Genomic DNA, 15,226 nt, shown 5'->3' on the forward strand with positions numbered 1-15,226 from the left:
CCAGGGGTTTCAAACTGGGGTCCAGGGACCCCCAGGAATCTAAGGGGCTGTGAAAAATTTCAGGATAACAATAGAGTAAAAAATATATGTAAAAATATTTAAAAAGTTAACATATACTGTAAATATTTGACATTATGTAAGCACGTGTAAAAAGTAATAAAGACTTGAAATCATGATATTTATTTTTATTCTATTGACCGCTATAGTTTCTCCTCACCACTGTTGCCTTAACCTTTCTCAATGGAGTTGCAAGACAATACTGTAATCTCTGTAAAGCTATTATGGGATTATATTTTTTATGAAAAGTGCTATTCAAATACATTTGCATTGAACTGAATTTTTTTTTACAGACAGGTGAAGTGAATAACATTTATTATCTCATTACAATGGCACCTGTCAAGGGGTGGGATATATTAGGGAGGAAGTGAATAGTCCATTCTTGAATTTTATTTCTGGAATCTGAGGATCTGAGTGACTTTGACAAGGGCCAAATTGTGATGGCTAGATGATTGGGTCAAAGCATCTCCAAAACAGCAGGTCTTGTTGGGTGTTCCCGGTATGCAGTGGTTACCAAAAGTGGTCCAAGGAAGGACAACCGGTGAACCGGCGACAGGGTCATGGGTGCCCAAGGCTCATTGATGTGCATGGGGAGGCAAAGGCTAGTCTGTCTGGTCTGATCCCACAGAAGAGCTACTGTAGTTCAAATTGCTGAAAAATGTAATGCTGGCCATGATAGAAAGGTATCAGAACACACAGTGCATCGCAGCTTGTTGCGTATGAGGCTGTGTAGCCGCTGACCGGTCAGAGTGCCCATGCTGACCCCTGCCCACCCCCCGAAAGCACCTACAATGGGCATGTGAGTGTCAGAACTGGACCATGCAGCATTAGAAGGTGGTGGCCTGGTCTGATGAATCATGTTTTCTTTTAGATCATGTGGATGGCCGGGTGAATGTGCATCGTTTACCTGGGGAAGAGATGGCAGCAAGATGCACCATGGGAAGAAGGCAGGCCGGCGGAGGCAGTGTGATACTCTGGGCAATGTTCTGGGAAACCTCCGGTCTTGGCATTCATGTGGATGTTACTTTTACATGTATCACCTACCTAAAGATTATGGAGGCCCAAAACTGCATAAATAATAAATGAATAAATGTAATAATAAAAAAATAAATAAAGGAATAAATGTCTTGATAAAACAAATATAATTCGTTTTTAATAAAATGTATTCCTGAATGTATTATTGTATGACTTTATTCCTTTATTATTTTCTATATTTATTTTTTACTTTATTTGTATTCTTTTTAACTTTTAATTATTTATTCATTTATTTTGCATATTTTTTTATTTATGTGTTAATTTATTTTTTAAATTTATATATTCCCACATATATTTATTTCCATATTTTCATATATATATATTTATTTATTTATACACGTATTTATTTTTACTTTTCTGTGTACAACATGGAAATGAGGGAGGCGGTCCTTGCGGAGCTCCAGTGCATCATTGGATGAGAGCTCTTATCGGAACTTATCGGGAGCAGATGGACGTCCCACCTTAGCATCCATTGACTCGCACAGATTTTGAATATGCAGGGAAAAGTTTTGCAGAGAGTTTAACAATCCAGGTTGTGCTACGACATTCATACCGGACACAGCTCTCCTAAACCATCAATAAGCACCACTACTCTAAATGAAACATAGTCATTTGATGCGTGGTTATCGACTTTATTCGCAAGTGTCGCAACTCTCTAGATATATGTGAAGCGTCAGCTATAGTTTTTTTATTGCATATGCACATACATAAACGATCAGGGAAATGAAGCATGGTTGTATCTTTTACAATGAACACTCATAACAACAGAAAACAATATTATGGATTTGCAGACATCAAAATATGACCTTATATACACAGAAAAAAAAGAAAAGGACTAGGTTAAACCATATCATTTATGAAACTTGCTCATTTTGTGGTTTTGTTGAAGAAACAGCTCCCCATTTATTTTGTGATTGTAGTATAACCAATACATCTTGGCTTGACTGAAGCTCCTATGTTTTTAGCCCCACAAATAGCTATAGTTTACTACACGCGATATGGCTATGACCTAACGTCACATCAAAACAAGTCAAGAGTAATCGAGCACACGCTTCAATCGACAATAAACCAATGCTAAGCAGGACACGCCCACATCATTATCATACAAGAGACGGAAATGTAAGAATAAATACAAAAATAAATACATGTGGGAATATTTAAATATAGAAATAAATACATGAATATAAAAATAAATGAATGCATAAATAAATAATGAAAAAAAAAATGAAAGAATAAAAATGTTTTAAAGAATAAAAATAAAAAGAGAAAATAATAAACAAAAAGAGAAAATAATAAAGGAAAAAAGTCATTAAAAAAAATTCAGGAATAACTTTCTTTAAAAACTAATTATATTTGTTTTGTCAAGACATTTATTCCTTTATTTATTTTCTTATTATTACATTTATTTATTTATTTATTATTTTTGCATGTTTTGTCCTCCATAGAAGATTGTTGCAGACATTGTATGCCCCTTCGTGGCAATGGTATTCCCTGATGGCAGTGACATTTTCCAGCAGGATAATAATGACAAAGAGTTCAAGGTGTTAACTTGGCCTCCAATCTCAATCCGATTGAGCATCTATGTGATGTGCTGGACCAACAAGTAAGAACCATGGAGGCCCCACCTCACAATTTACAGGACATAAATGATCTGCTGCTAACGTCTTGGTGCCAGAGATCACAGGACACCTTCAGAGGTCTTGTGGAGGTCAGAGGACTTGACGGGTCAGAGAGCTGTTTAGGCTGCACGAGTGGGGCCTACACGATATTAGGCAGGTGGTTTTAATGTTGTGGCTGATCGGTGTATACAGACAACATTAAAAAACAAAACAAAATACAAAGTAAAAATGTACAGTATATGACAACGTTTTTCATTTATTTTGGCTTTAATACGATGATAATATAAACATTATTTAATTTTACGAACAACTTGCTCTCACTCAGGATCAATGGGGTCTTTATACATGAAAATTTACAGCTGACTTTATATTTAAGGATGAGGGTCCCACGCTGTGGGAATCGACATACATGGGGGTTCTTGGCATCAAAAATGCTCTAGCCAACGCCTGTAGGTAGGGACTGTGTTTTCGAGTAAAATAAGTCAAGTCATTAAGGAAACACCATTAAATTGTTGTGATACGGTGCTTAACAACTTTTGTGTTTCATGGAAAAAACATTGGACTTTTATTTTCATTTTTACTTCACCTCCTTTTATGGTTTTTGTCATGTATAACTTGTAGGCCTACCTGTTGGCAAAACGGGCTCTCCAGTGACATCAACATTTCTTGATCTGACCCTCTACCGCGAACACAGTATTTTCAGTTTCAATCCACGATGGTTTTATATGATTAATAGATATTATGTTTTAAATCTCCACGTTGAATATTTCAACAGTCAAAAATAATCAAATACATATCAAGCGAATACACTGTAGCCCACCTCTTTCAACCGCTCGGAAAACCGTTAAAACTGTTATTAGATTTAAATTTCGTGCTTTGATTTAAAAGATCCCGCTCTTACTCACAACATGGCAGATGCATTGTTAGTTCTCTCTATGACAAACTACCAAGAAAATGCCTATAAACTTACAAACTAAATAAATGAGAAGTGTGGTGAAATGTACAATCTCCCTTCCTTGGACTGTAAAGGCTATAGGGGGAAAATTCTAAATAACAAACTCAAAGCTTTTTTTATTTGGTAAAACTCAATCATATTTGTTTAATCAAATTTTTTATTTTATGAATAAGATTACATAGCAATGGTGAATAAAACTTAATAGGTCAAAACCTTTTCTTCACCCCATTTACTTTTGCACAAAGTAAATTTTGACAATAAAACAAACCTACATGTCTAAATATGTACAGGATTGATAAACTCATATTTGAGAGTTTTCTCTTAATTATCAGTGCATTTAAAGAAAAGGGGGCTTTTATGTGAGGTTAAGAATTTAACACATAGTTTGTAGTAAAAAATATTGAACATAGGAAAAATAAACTCTTAAATCAGTAGTTTAATATTTGACATGTAACAGCTTTAACATTACTCCATAAATATAAATCAAACTAAATTAAATGTATTTGGATTTTTTTTTTCTCTTCAGTCTTTCAAGGCCACACATGAGATGAGTGTATATTGCAAATTAATACTTAAAATATTTTTTTAGGCCAAATAAACAGTATCAAAATTAAACATATTCATTGCTTGAATCAGATAAGCAGTCAAAATTCACTTAGTTGCGTCAGCAATGTCCATCTAACATTGAGTCAACTATATCAAGGACAGAGAAGAAAACAGGGTGAAACAAAAAGACAAACTTTGGCAAATTTGACAGTATATTGTGAAAGAAGTCTAGCCAAAGAAAAGACATGAAAAACCACAAAAATCATGCCAGATCAGAAAAATAATAAACAGAGCAAAGGTCACTGAAATTATATTCCCTCCCAGATATTTACATAGCTGTGTAAAAATAGTTGCACATTTAGCATTTTTACACGTATCAAAGCACAAAAAGGAACGGTCATATTAGTAAGCTTAAAAAAGGTGAATGAGATGCCACATTCAGTCAGACCTGCTGATTTGAGATGATTATGCGAGTATTCGATAATGTTCTCTCCAAACACTTACAGAAATGTCAGACAAGTTTCCCGACTACCAACTGCACTGAAAACGTTCAAAATTTGAGGGCATTCCTGAGAAAAATCTGACCAATCCAGAGTTATGGCTTTCGTTTTGAATTTGTCCCTTTCCCAGACCTCATCCCCCTTTTCCAGGTCCATGTACAAACATCCTTTTCACAGCCTTGAAGCAAATATCCATGCAGCCTGACATTGAAATATTCTACTGTCTCTTCATAGATGATGCTTTCTTCTTCCTGGCAGTTAGCATTTCATAGAAGGGGTCTCTGCTTATGGCAGCCCTGGAGAGAACATTAAGGTAGAATTATTTTTTTTTTATTCTGTTGAAAGTTCACTGCCATGAAAGTTCCTATCAAGGAAACTGGATCAAAAAGGCATAATATGAGCAATACTCCTCAGAGTCCTTGGTGAAATATTTTTAATTAGTCATCATTCAGTCATTTATGAATCTTCAAAAGGTTTTAGCTTACATTTAGGCATAATCTGAGTAAAAACAATGACCATATTCATATTTAAAATGAGTTCCAAGGCAAGGTAAGTACTTACTTGATGCTTTGAATCCACTCCTCTTTCTCTTCTGTTGTTGGGGCTGAGATGCGGTAGAACGTATGGTTGCCTTCCACAACCCGTCCATCTGCTTCAGTCTTACATGCCTTAATGACCTGATCCTTATTATCTGGGATGAAGAGTTCAAAGCAATTCTGTGTAAAGAGTTAAATGTCCGTAAGGAGAGGCTTTTATCCAACTTGCAGTACAATAATCACAAAGACATTTCCACAGAGCAGCCTGGGCTTAGGAGAAGAATGTTGGTAGTGTTCGAGAGGGATCTCTTCCAGTTCATTGGTTGCACCTACTGTGATAAGAAGCCCAATCTTTGTTCTTGAAACCCAAAACCTTAACCTAGAAGTTTTCTAAATCTTAGGCTAAGAATATCAGTGAACAATTACTTAAATTGTAGTCTGTTCCTCACACAAAACTATCACAATGCTGCAGAAGACTTTGAATATAGACCAAAATAATTATTTTATTGGTACTTTTATTTTCTTCTTCTTCTTTTAAAGCTCGACAGACATTGTTAAAGGGATAGTTCACCTAAAAATGAGTCTGGAATACTTTTATGTTGCCCTAATGTGGATTTTGGAGCTTCAAAACTTTGGCTCCCATTCACTTGCATTATATGGACCTAAAGAGCTGAGATATTCTTCTAAAAAAATCTTTGTGTTTAGCAGATTAAACAAAGTCATTTGCATCTGGGATGGCATGAGGGTGAGTAAATGAGAGAATTTTCATTTTTGGGTGAACTGACCCTTTAAATAAGGTCATCAGATGTGATAAAATTGAGAAATCTTTAAAAGAAATATACAGTTTGAAACACATGTATCAAGTTCATAGATATTTCATCTGTGTGTCCAAGTTGGTTTCACAATTTTTTTTTAAAAGAACTTGCTGCATTTTCTAAAAAATAAAATAAAATAAAAATTAAAATAAATTGTATTCAAGTAATTATTTTGTGTGAACTGCATTTTAATGTATTTTTCAAAAATGTGTAGATCTGGATGAAAAAATTAGCATCGTTGACCGTAATATAAACTGTCGTTGATGGAAAAAATCTACATGGAGATTCTTCAAAATATTTATTTTTGCATTCCGTAGAAGAAAAGGAAAACATACGGGTTTGGAACAATATGATGGTTTTCCAAAATGTACAAAATTTTCATTTTGGGTTGAATTATTCTGTTAATGTGAGCATAAAAAAAATAAAAAAGACAGAATGCTTACTGGCTTTTTGGAGTCTTCCACTTCCCTAATACTGAGATTTTCTAGAGGAATGATCCCTCTTGGCTCTTTATCCTTAGTAAGATAAGTAGAAGCAGAAGAGACAACATGTGACTGCAGTAAAACACCAAGGAAGAAGTATATTTGCATAGAGCTTGCATTAATTAAACCCAAACTTCATTAATTTAACATCACCAAAATGGTTTTACATACAGTGGTGTACTCAAAGTAATAGAGGCAGTTGTCAGTCAAGATGAACCATCTCCTCTTCCACGTTTTGACCCGTCCACCTGTGGCTCAGATAGATGCAAGTATATTAAAGAATCAAGATGCCATCACTCATGGTGTATTAGTATTCGGCAGAGAATAAATGTGATGAATTTGGAGAGCCGACAACAGCAGCAGAGACATGTTGCAAGATAAAAACTGAGGCAGCAGACAGACACATGTATGATAACTCACATTAGCAGATGGAGAGCTAAAATAACTTAAAATGCAACAAGATTCCCAACTGGCCCACTCAGTATGTTATGAGAAACCTACTGTGTCAAGCACGAGTTTAAGGCGTTAGTGACCAAAGTTAGTAAGGGAGCAAGGTTCAAATCAGCCTAATAAGGCTCATCTGATTGGATGTAACAACAAGAAATTTAAAAATCAATAAAATCTCACTCCTCTACGGCCATATCTAGTGCACATGGTTTAAGGTTTGTCCATGATATGCCCCTCGCTAACAACCAAAGTTTGTATATTTTAGAAAATGGATTCACATTAAATAATTATAATAATAAAAAAAAAAATCATTACAAAAAATATTTGATTGCAGAATGCTACACTTTTGCAATTGCAATAAAAAAAAAATGCAAATGTGCACACTCATACAAGCAGTCTAATTGAGACAAAGGCTAATCAAATGTATTCTTCATGTGTATGTTTATGTGTGTCTTTGATAATACAAAAGCATGTAAGGCCTGGAGAGCAGCTATTATTTAGACTGAGCACATGGGTGCAGCAGAGAGTAATAAATGTCCAAAGGCTTAACTAACAGGGCGATCACCATGGTGACAGAGAAAGCAAGTCCATTATGAGCACAGCACAACAGTCAAAACTCAAACAAAATGAGACAAACAAGGGAGCAGATTTAAACAGACCAATTTCATTTTTATGAAATGAAATATCTGATAAATAAAAAATAAAAAAAGGCCAAAAGAAAACGATAAATGATGGAAGCACAAAGCACCTAAAAGCATAGCTTTTTGGGCTAGCTAAGGAAAACCAGTGTACATACCTCCTGAAGAAAGACAACAAATACAAACATATATGGAAGAAAGAAAACATAATGAAATAAACCATTAAAATCTGAAAGATACTGCAACAAAGGCTGTAGTAAAATATAGTTGTCAGTGTAAGTGTGTGAGCCTGGTATAAAGTGAAGCTGAGCTGAAATATGAGCAGCTTATGGATAAATAAGTAGACTGTATCAGCCATTTCAAATTAGCTTTGGTATATAGGCTTCTAGACTATTAAGTTACACACTGCATCACTGCAGATACACATGCTTTTCTTGACTGAATCTGAATGTACTCTTAAAAATATAACATCTACTGTCGAGTTTCCTTGTAGTGTTATGCACTCATTTGCACATAATTTTCAATTCAACAATGATAAACCTTCCTATGGAATGATATTCTGGACATTATTCAAAAGGAATTGCAAATTGTATTTGCAATTGCGTTTTCAATTTGTGGACGCATAAAATGTGACATAATCCAAACGCAATTGCAAATCGCGCATTACCGTTTGCATTTTCGTTTAAGCGAACGCACAGTGACTGCCAAATTTCAAATGGAAAAGCAAAGTCCGTTTGCAACTGTGTTTCCCATATCTTACGAGTTTTGGCCCTGTCATATTTAAATAGCAATTTCAATTACCACGTCTGCTTTTTCACTTTCTCAGCGTCGCGTATGTAGCCAGCCAAAACTCAAATGGAATAGTAATTCCCTTAGTATTTCCATTTCCAATGCCTTACACGGAAACCTGTCAATCAGGGTCAAGGGTGGGATTATGCTATGGGGCGTGTTTGTCTTGGGAAGTGACGTCACTCACAGTCTATCACGATCAATAATTAAAAAAAAAAAAAAAAAAAAATTAGCACTGCACTTTATTAATCTATAATCTCACACTGGACTGTCAACATATTCTCCTCAATATACTACTTCATAGATATATATATATTTCATATACTCCTAATTATTGTATTGTATATTGTGTGTATTGTTTACTGTACATTGTATATAATTATTGTGTTGTGTAAGTATGTGTACATTTGATTTGTAAGTTGTGTTGTGTAAGTATGTTGTTTACTGTAATTGGTATTTGTCTCGTCACTGTCATGACTGCTATGTTGCTCGGAACTGCACACAAGAATTTCACCTACTGTTGCACTTGTGTATATGGTAGTGTGACAATAAAGTGATTTGATTTGATTTGATTTGATAAACCGGCGTCTGTTCAGGGCATCACCTCTTGACCGTCGACTGTGAGTGACGTCAGTTCCCAAGACAACCACGCCCCATAGCATAATCCCACACTTGACCCTGATTGACAGGTTTCCGTGTAAGGCATCGGAAATGGAAATACTAAGGGAATTACTATTCCATTTGAGTTTTGGCTGGCTACATACGCGACGCTGAGAAAGTGAAAAAGCAGACGTGGTAATTGAAATTGCTATTTAAATATGACAGGGCCAAAACTCGTAAGATATGGGAAACACAGTTGCAAACGGACTTTGCTTTTCCATTTGAAATTTGGCAGTCACTGTGCGTTCGCTTAAACGAAAATGCAAACGGTAATGCGCGATTTGCAATTGCGTTTGGATTATGTCACATTTTATGCGTCCACAAATTGAAAACACAATTGCAAATACAATTTGCAATTCCTTTTGAATAATGTCCGGAATATCATTCCATACCTTCCTGTAGGTAAACACATTATTATCCTGAGTTTACATAAAGTATGCTACATTAAGTAGATTTTACCCTCCTTTTCTTTATAAGAAGAACAGTTACAGTGAGGCACATACAATGGAAGTGAGTGGGGGCCAAGTTCTGAATGTTAAAATACTGTTTCAAAAGTATAGTCACAAGATGCAAACAAAATGCATGCTAACATGATTTTACTGTGATAAAATCACTTACTAATCTTTTCTCGGCAAGAGTTGCTATGAAGCAATGCTGAAAACCCTAAAATGACTGTGAAAACAACTTAACAGCTCAAATAATACACAACTTTTAACAGAATAATTAATATAAGTTCTTCCATTAAGTTATACGCTTCACATTTCTGCCTTTAAACACTCAAAAATTTATTTTTTCTGTTAATCAACATTATGCCACAAATGCTGTCCATTGAGTTTAACTTGTATTGAACCCCGAATATTCCTTTAATGCTGTAAGAATATATTGTTCATTGTTTGTTTATAACACTTAATTAATTAACAAATAGAACCCTAGTGTAAAGTATTACCAACCTCATTAATATTTATTAGAATTCTCCAAAAACAAGACCTATATTAAGTCATTTTGCTTCTAAGATAAATGGATCTTGTTTTAATGTTGATAAGGATAGTTTTACTGGAAAACAATATGAAAATACACCGTAAGAAAATAAATTTTTGCATTACACATTTTTATTGGCAATTGATAACATTCATCAATTTTGTTTTTTTATTAAACAAACATGCACATTGTGAATGACCAATGTTCCAATTCTTCATTTCTGTTGGTGCAGATTCCATGTTGGCATGGGTGACATATTTTAGGCCTACTGAGGGACAAAGGCCATTGGACCAGTCATATTCTTTTATCTTTCAAACAGAGAAATGCTAACTTACCCAGTTTGAGCAGCCAGCCCTCACGATCTGGGTTAAAGAAAGTGTGTGTGAGGTCGTTGCCATCATCTTCGGGTATTTTGAAGGGTTCGTTCTTAATGCTCTCGTACAGGTTCTGTGGGAGTAACGTGCTACATTTACTTGAATAATAAGTAAAAAAAAATTAAAAGTTAGTATGTTTTACCTTCACTCAAGTAAATATTTGATATATTTAATGATATTTTTTAACTTTTACTTCTTTACAATGGGTGGCGTTCCTGTCATTACTGGGTTTAATTTGAATTAATGTGTAATTTATTGAGAGATTACTGAATGGGACTTTTTCAAGGGTGGAAGGGCATACGCTGAGACAGTCATAGACTGTCACTCAATCACTGCTGCAGCATCAAGCTTGTCAAAGTGAAAAAAAATAATAATAGTTTCATCATGCAATGCCTTATTTAACACCAAGACCAAACACCAAGATTTTTAATTTCAAGATTAAAAATCACAGCTCCAATTCAAGGCAGCACGCTGAGGTGAGTTTTGGCTCTAATCCTACCGTGGGTTTTTCTGTGTAATGAGATGGTCAATTTCAGGGTGATACTGTCACTGGGCTCTTATGACAACAGTTTTTAAGTGTACATTTTTAAATCAGTGAAGCAATATATCAGTGCGCTTTTTCCCATGTCCTGCAATGTCATGAGCAGTATTTACGCATTTACTGGATAAATGGTACTGGAAACTAATCACAGCTACTTCAGGTGGATTAACTGTAAAAATCCATGTAAACATCCAAGTTAAGTGTAAATCACTGTCATTTGCATTATCGACAACTGGGGCACGAACAGACAGTATTTCTGCGCGTGCACAGCAAGGTGCACACATGTGAGATGTGCGGGTGCAAGGCAATCTTATGGCGAAGAGAGTGGCCGTGTCCACAATCGTTCACTCATTCACTATTTCCCATATAGTGAATGGCAGTTAGTGCGCTATATTTCAGCAGTTAGTGAACTAAATTAGTGAATTCGGATGCTGACGTATACACCGAGTGTTAGAGATCTGCGGATGTCACAGAAACAACCTCACATATGAAATTTTTAAATACTTTGGCATCACTTGTTATTCTTATTAAATAATATATTAATACAATAAATATTAATTCTGTTTGTTATTTTTTATATATAATGTGTGTTAATATAAAGAGTACATTTTAAAATGTATCTGTAGGTTTTGTCTCTCTATATGTTATTATGTTATTTTAATCAAGTAATGATTTGTTAAAAAGTATTTTACTACATTCAGCACAAAATAAAACATTGCAGGAGTAAAGTAAGAAGTAAACTCCCAGCTCGTACATCTTCCCCGTGGTGGATTGTGGTAAATTAACCATTGTTGAGTGTACACTTGAAATTAGAGTGCATTGTGGGTAAGAATGAGCGAACAAAAGTAGGGAATGCGTGGCTCACTCAGAATTCAGACACTCCTACAAAATGGCAGACACCTGAAATAGTGCACTATATAGTGGATAGGGGCAGTTTCAGACACAGCGAGTATTCCATGGCCGGGGTTGGTGCCTTACTCACTAGGCTGTGTATATGCATTTAGAGAGTGGTGGTACTGCTGTACAGAACTAATGATCTAAATACTTACATCACTGAAAACTGTAACTACACTGAAATAAGCATCCACACAGGACTGTAAAAGCTATGAAATAGTGAAAGGAGACATTAATAAAGCATGATCTTGCTTTGGTTTATATTTCAGCATTATATATAATGTCCTTGAGGGATATTTTCATCTATTCAATGTAATACTTAATAGAAATGTTTCCAAACCTCTCTTATTGACAAATTCATCCAGATCTGACAAGAGACCTTAAAGGGATAGTTCACCCAAAAATTACAATTCTCATTATTTACTCACCCTCATGCCACCCCAGCTGTGTATGACTTTCTTTCATCTGCTGAACTCAAATGAAGATTTTTAGAAGAATTTCTCAGCTCTGTAGGTCCATACAATGCAAGTGAATGGGTGGAAACATTTTAAAGCTAAACAAAATCACATAAGTCAGCATAAAAGTGATCCATAAGACTTCAGTGGTTAACTCAGTATCTTCAGAAGTGATGTGATAGGTGTGAATGAGAAACAGAGAAACAGATCACTTTAACATTCTTCTTCTTCTTGTGTTTTTGGTGATTCACATTTTTCTCTGCATATTGCCTCCTGCTTTCTAGCAAAAAATGACAAATATGTATCTGTTTCTCACCCACTCCTATCATATCACTTCTGAAGACATGGATTTAACCACTGAAGTCTTGTGGATTACTTTTATACTGCCTTTATGTGCTTTGTGTAGCATTAAAATGTTAGCCTACAGAGCTAAAATATTATTTTAAAAATCTTAATTTGTGTTCTGCAGAAGAAAGGAAGTCATACACATCTGAATGGGATGAGGGTGAGTAAAAAATTAAATGTTTCATTTAATCTTTTTTAAAGTCATCTCTTTAAAGTGATAGCTCTGCCATAATTTAATATTCTGTCATCATTTCTCTACCCTCACGTTTTTCCAAACCAGTGTGACACTTTGTATTATGTGGAACACAAAATATGATAAGACAGAATGTTAGGGACTGACAGTCTCAGTCACCATTCACTTTTAAAATATATAGAAAAAAAAACACAGTCACTGAAAGTAAATAGTGACTAAGGCAAACATTCTGTCTAATATCTCCTTATTGTGTTGCATGGAAGAAAGAAATTCATAAGGGTTTGGAACAACATGATGGTGAATGATGACAGAATTTCCATTAATAATAATAATAATTCTATAATACATGTGTATTATGTAATGGAATATAGGGGAGTTAACGTCTATTATGTAATTTGTGAAAGTAACGAGTTACTCACACTTGGATACTTGCTTACTCTTACTCAAGTAATTATTTATGTTAGTACTTTTAATTCTATTTGAATAATAATTATTTTAAGTAATTGTACTTTTACTTTAGTACAGTTTTTGGCTACTCTAACCACCTCTGCAGTGAGTTCTTATGTCTTCCAAAAAACAAAAAAAGGCTACAGTATGCATTGCAAATGAAGTACCGAACGGAATAAAAATGAGCTTAAAATGTAGACATATTTTTAATACTGGTATGTGACACTGACCCTAAGTAGGTCTTCAGGCAGATCTCCACCATCATTGATGCCCCTGTTCATGCATATGAATCGCTCTGCAGATGGCTTGTCCTTCACATTAGGGTTGTGAAGGCTTGTGTTCAACATGATAATTGCGAACGAGAGGACGTAACATGTATCTGCAAAGAAATTAATGGCAAATCAACTGATGAACAAAACTTTAAAGGAATGGTTGACCCAAAAAGGAAAATTCTGTCATAATTCACTCACCCTCATGTAGTTTCAAACTCGTATGATTTTCTGTCTTATGCGAAACCCAAAAGGAAATGTTTTAATGAAGATAGCCCTTCGCCTTGCTGGAAATCTTGATGTCCGTTGTGCAGTCAAGCGCTATGAAAAATGCTTGTTTCGAGAAGCTTCTCTCACAATGCTAACGAACAAGGAACAAACAACCAGATGTTGCTGAATAACATTATGCCTTTGAATAACTTTCACTACTTTTCTACTTTTTTTTAATATAGTTTTGGCTCCTTTTTACGCTTTAAAGTGATACACGTTCAACTGCCATTGTACTGAAATGACGGAGGGCTTTCTTCATTAAAGCATCTCCTCTTTCACATACGAAAGAAGTCATATGGTTTTAAACAACATGAGGGTGAGTCAGTTATGAAAGAATACAAATTTTTGGGAGAGCATTGCTAGTATTGTATTAAAAAAGTTTAATACAATAATTACACCTGCAAAACCTCTTGCAGGAAAGAGCTTATTTTGATTTCAGTCCAACTCTGAATTGATTTATTATAAAATGCTTTTTGGTCAAGATAAGCCATGTGCATTCTTTTGAGTTTTATGTGGGCGTCAGTTCGACATCCACGACACTCTTAACACATTCATAATCGCATGACTAAAAGCAAGGGACATTTATGAAGAGAGAAAAACACAAGTAAGAGTGGAAGTGGGTGTAGTGAGATTGCAGCAGGAAGAGGGCTCTGGGTATTGAGATGAATAAGATAATTAGACCTACTTTTACAAACCATAGATATTATCATACACTCACATACACACACACACACACACACACACACACACACACACACACACCTGTGGATTGAAAGACACCAGGATTACATTGACAGTAACGCTGGGCAAAGGCTTCCATCATACGATCAATCTTCTGAGCCTCGCCCGGTAACCGGAAACTCCATAAGAACTGTCTAAATGGGGAGAAATTAATTTAATTGAGATCAGTGGAATACCAAGTAAAATTATGGTGCTTGCATTTGTTTAAACAATTGTTAATGAGAAGATCTATATTTTTACCTGAGGGCCTGAACAAGGTTGAGGTCTGTAAATTCATGAAGCTCCACAAAGGCATGAAGAACCTGAATATTGAACTCATCCCTGGAAAAAAGATAAAGAATAAGAAATCATCAGGTGATTTATTCTTAGATTGAAAGCAATGATGTTATAGTCAATTTTGGAAAAAGATATGACAAGACTTGCTTTTCCAGAAGGAAATATTAGTGCTTGCATGGCAACAAAATAATAGTGTCCGTTTTAGGTAACACTGGTTGCCCTGTATGTATGTTTTTGTGTGCAGCCAACGAAGACATCAAACTTAGTTCTTAACTTTGTAAAAAGGAATTAAGTGTATAAAAACCACAAATAGAACATCTAAGACTGAAATCTACTGTATTTCAGGAGGCTTGCAAGTACTATA

At 35.1% G+C, this 15,226-nt stretch overlaps 1 protein-coding gene across 7 annotated transcripts in view; it reads right to left on the reverse strand.

Annotated features, from left to right (window-relative positions):
* Window positions 1-4,019: 4,019 nt before the first annotated feature.
* LOC127633396 (cytohesin-1-like) overlaps window positions 4,020-15,226 on the reverse strand; it is an 87,043-nt gene continuing 75,836 nt past the window's right edge. For 6 of the 7 annotated variants that reach the window (XM_052112459.1, XM_052112462.1, XM_052112456.1 and 3 more), the window contains 8 exons: window positions 14,827-14,907; window positions 14,608-14,720; window positions 13,537-13,685; window positions 10,392-10,504; window positions 6,717-6,795; window positions 6,507-6,578; window positions 5,274-5,428; window positions 4,020-5,008 (listed from right to left, as the gene is read on the reverse strand). In XM_052112459.1, the coding sequence (XP_051968419.1) occupies window positions 4,930-5,008; window positions 5,274-5,428; window positions 6,507-6,578; window positions 6,717-6,795; window positions 10,392-10,504; window positions 13,537-13,685; window positions 14,608-14,720; window positions 14,827-14,907 (841 nt within the window). In that variant the 3' untranslated portion in view covers window positions 4,020-4,929. The remainder of the gene's footprint in view (window positions 5,009-5,273; window positions 5,429-6,506; window positions 6,579-6,716; window positions 6,796-10,391; window positions 10,505-13,536; window positions 13,686-14,607; window positions 14,721-14,826; window positions 14,908-15,226) is intronic. The other variant, XM_052112457.1, reaches the window with a different exon arrangement.

The sequence above is a fragment of the Xyrauchen texanus genome, chromosome 40 (genome assembly GCF_025860055.1).
Source record: "Xyrauchen texanus isolate HMW12.3.18 chromosome 40, RBS_HiC_50CHRs, whole genome shotgun sequence".
Lineage (NCBI taxonomy): Eukaryota > Metazoa > Chordata > Actinopteri > Cypriniformes > Catostomidae > Xyrauchen > Xyrauchen texanus.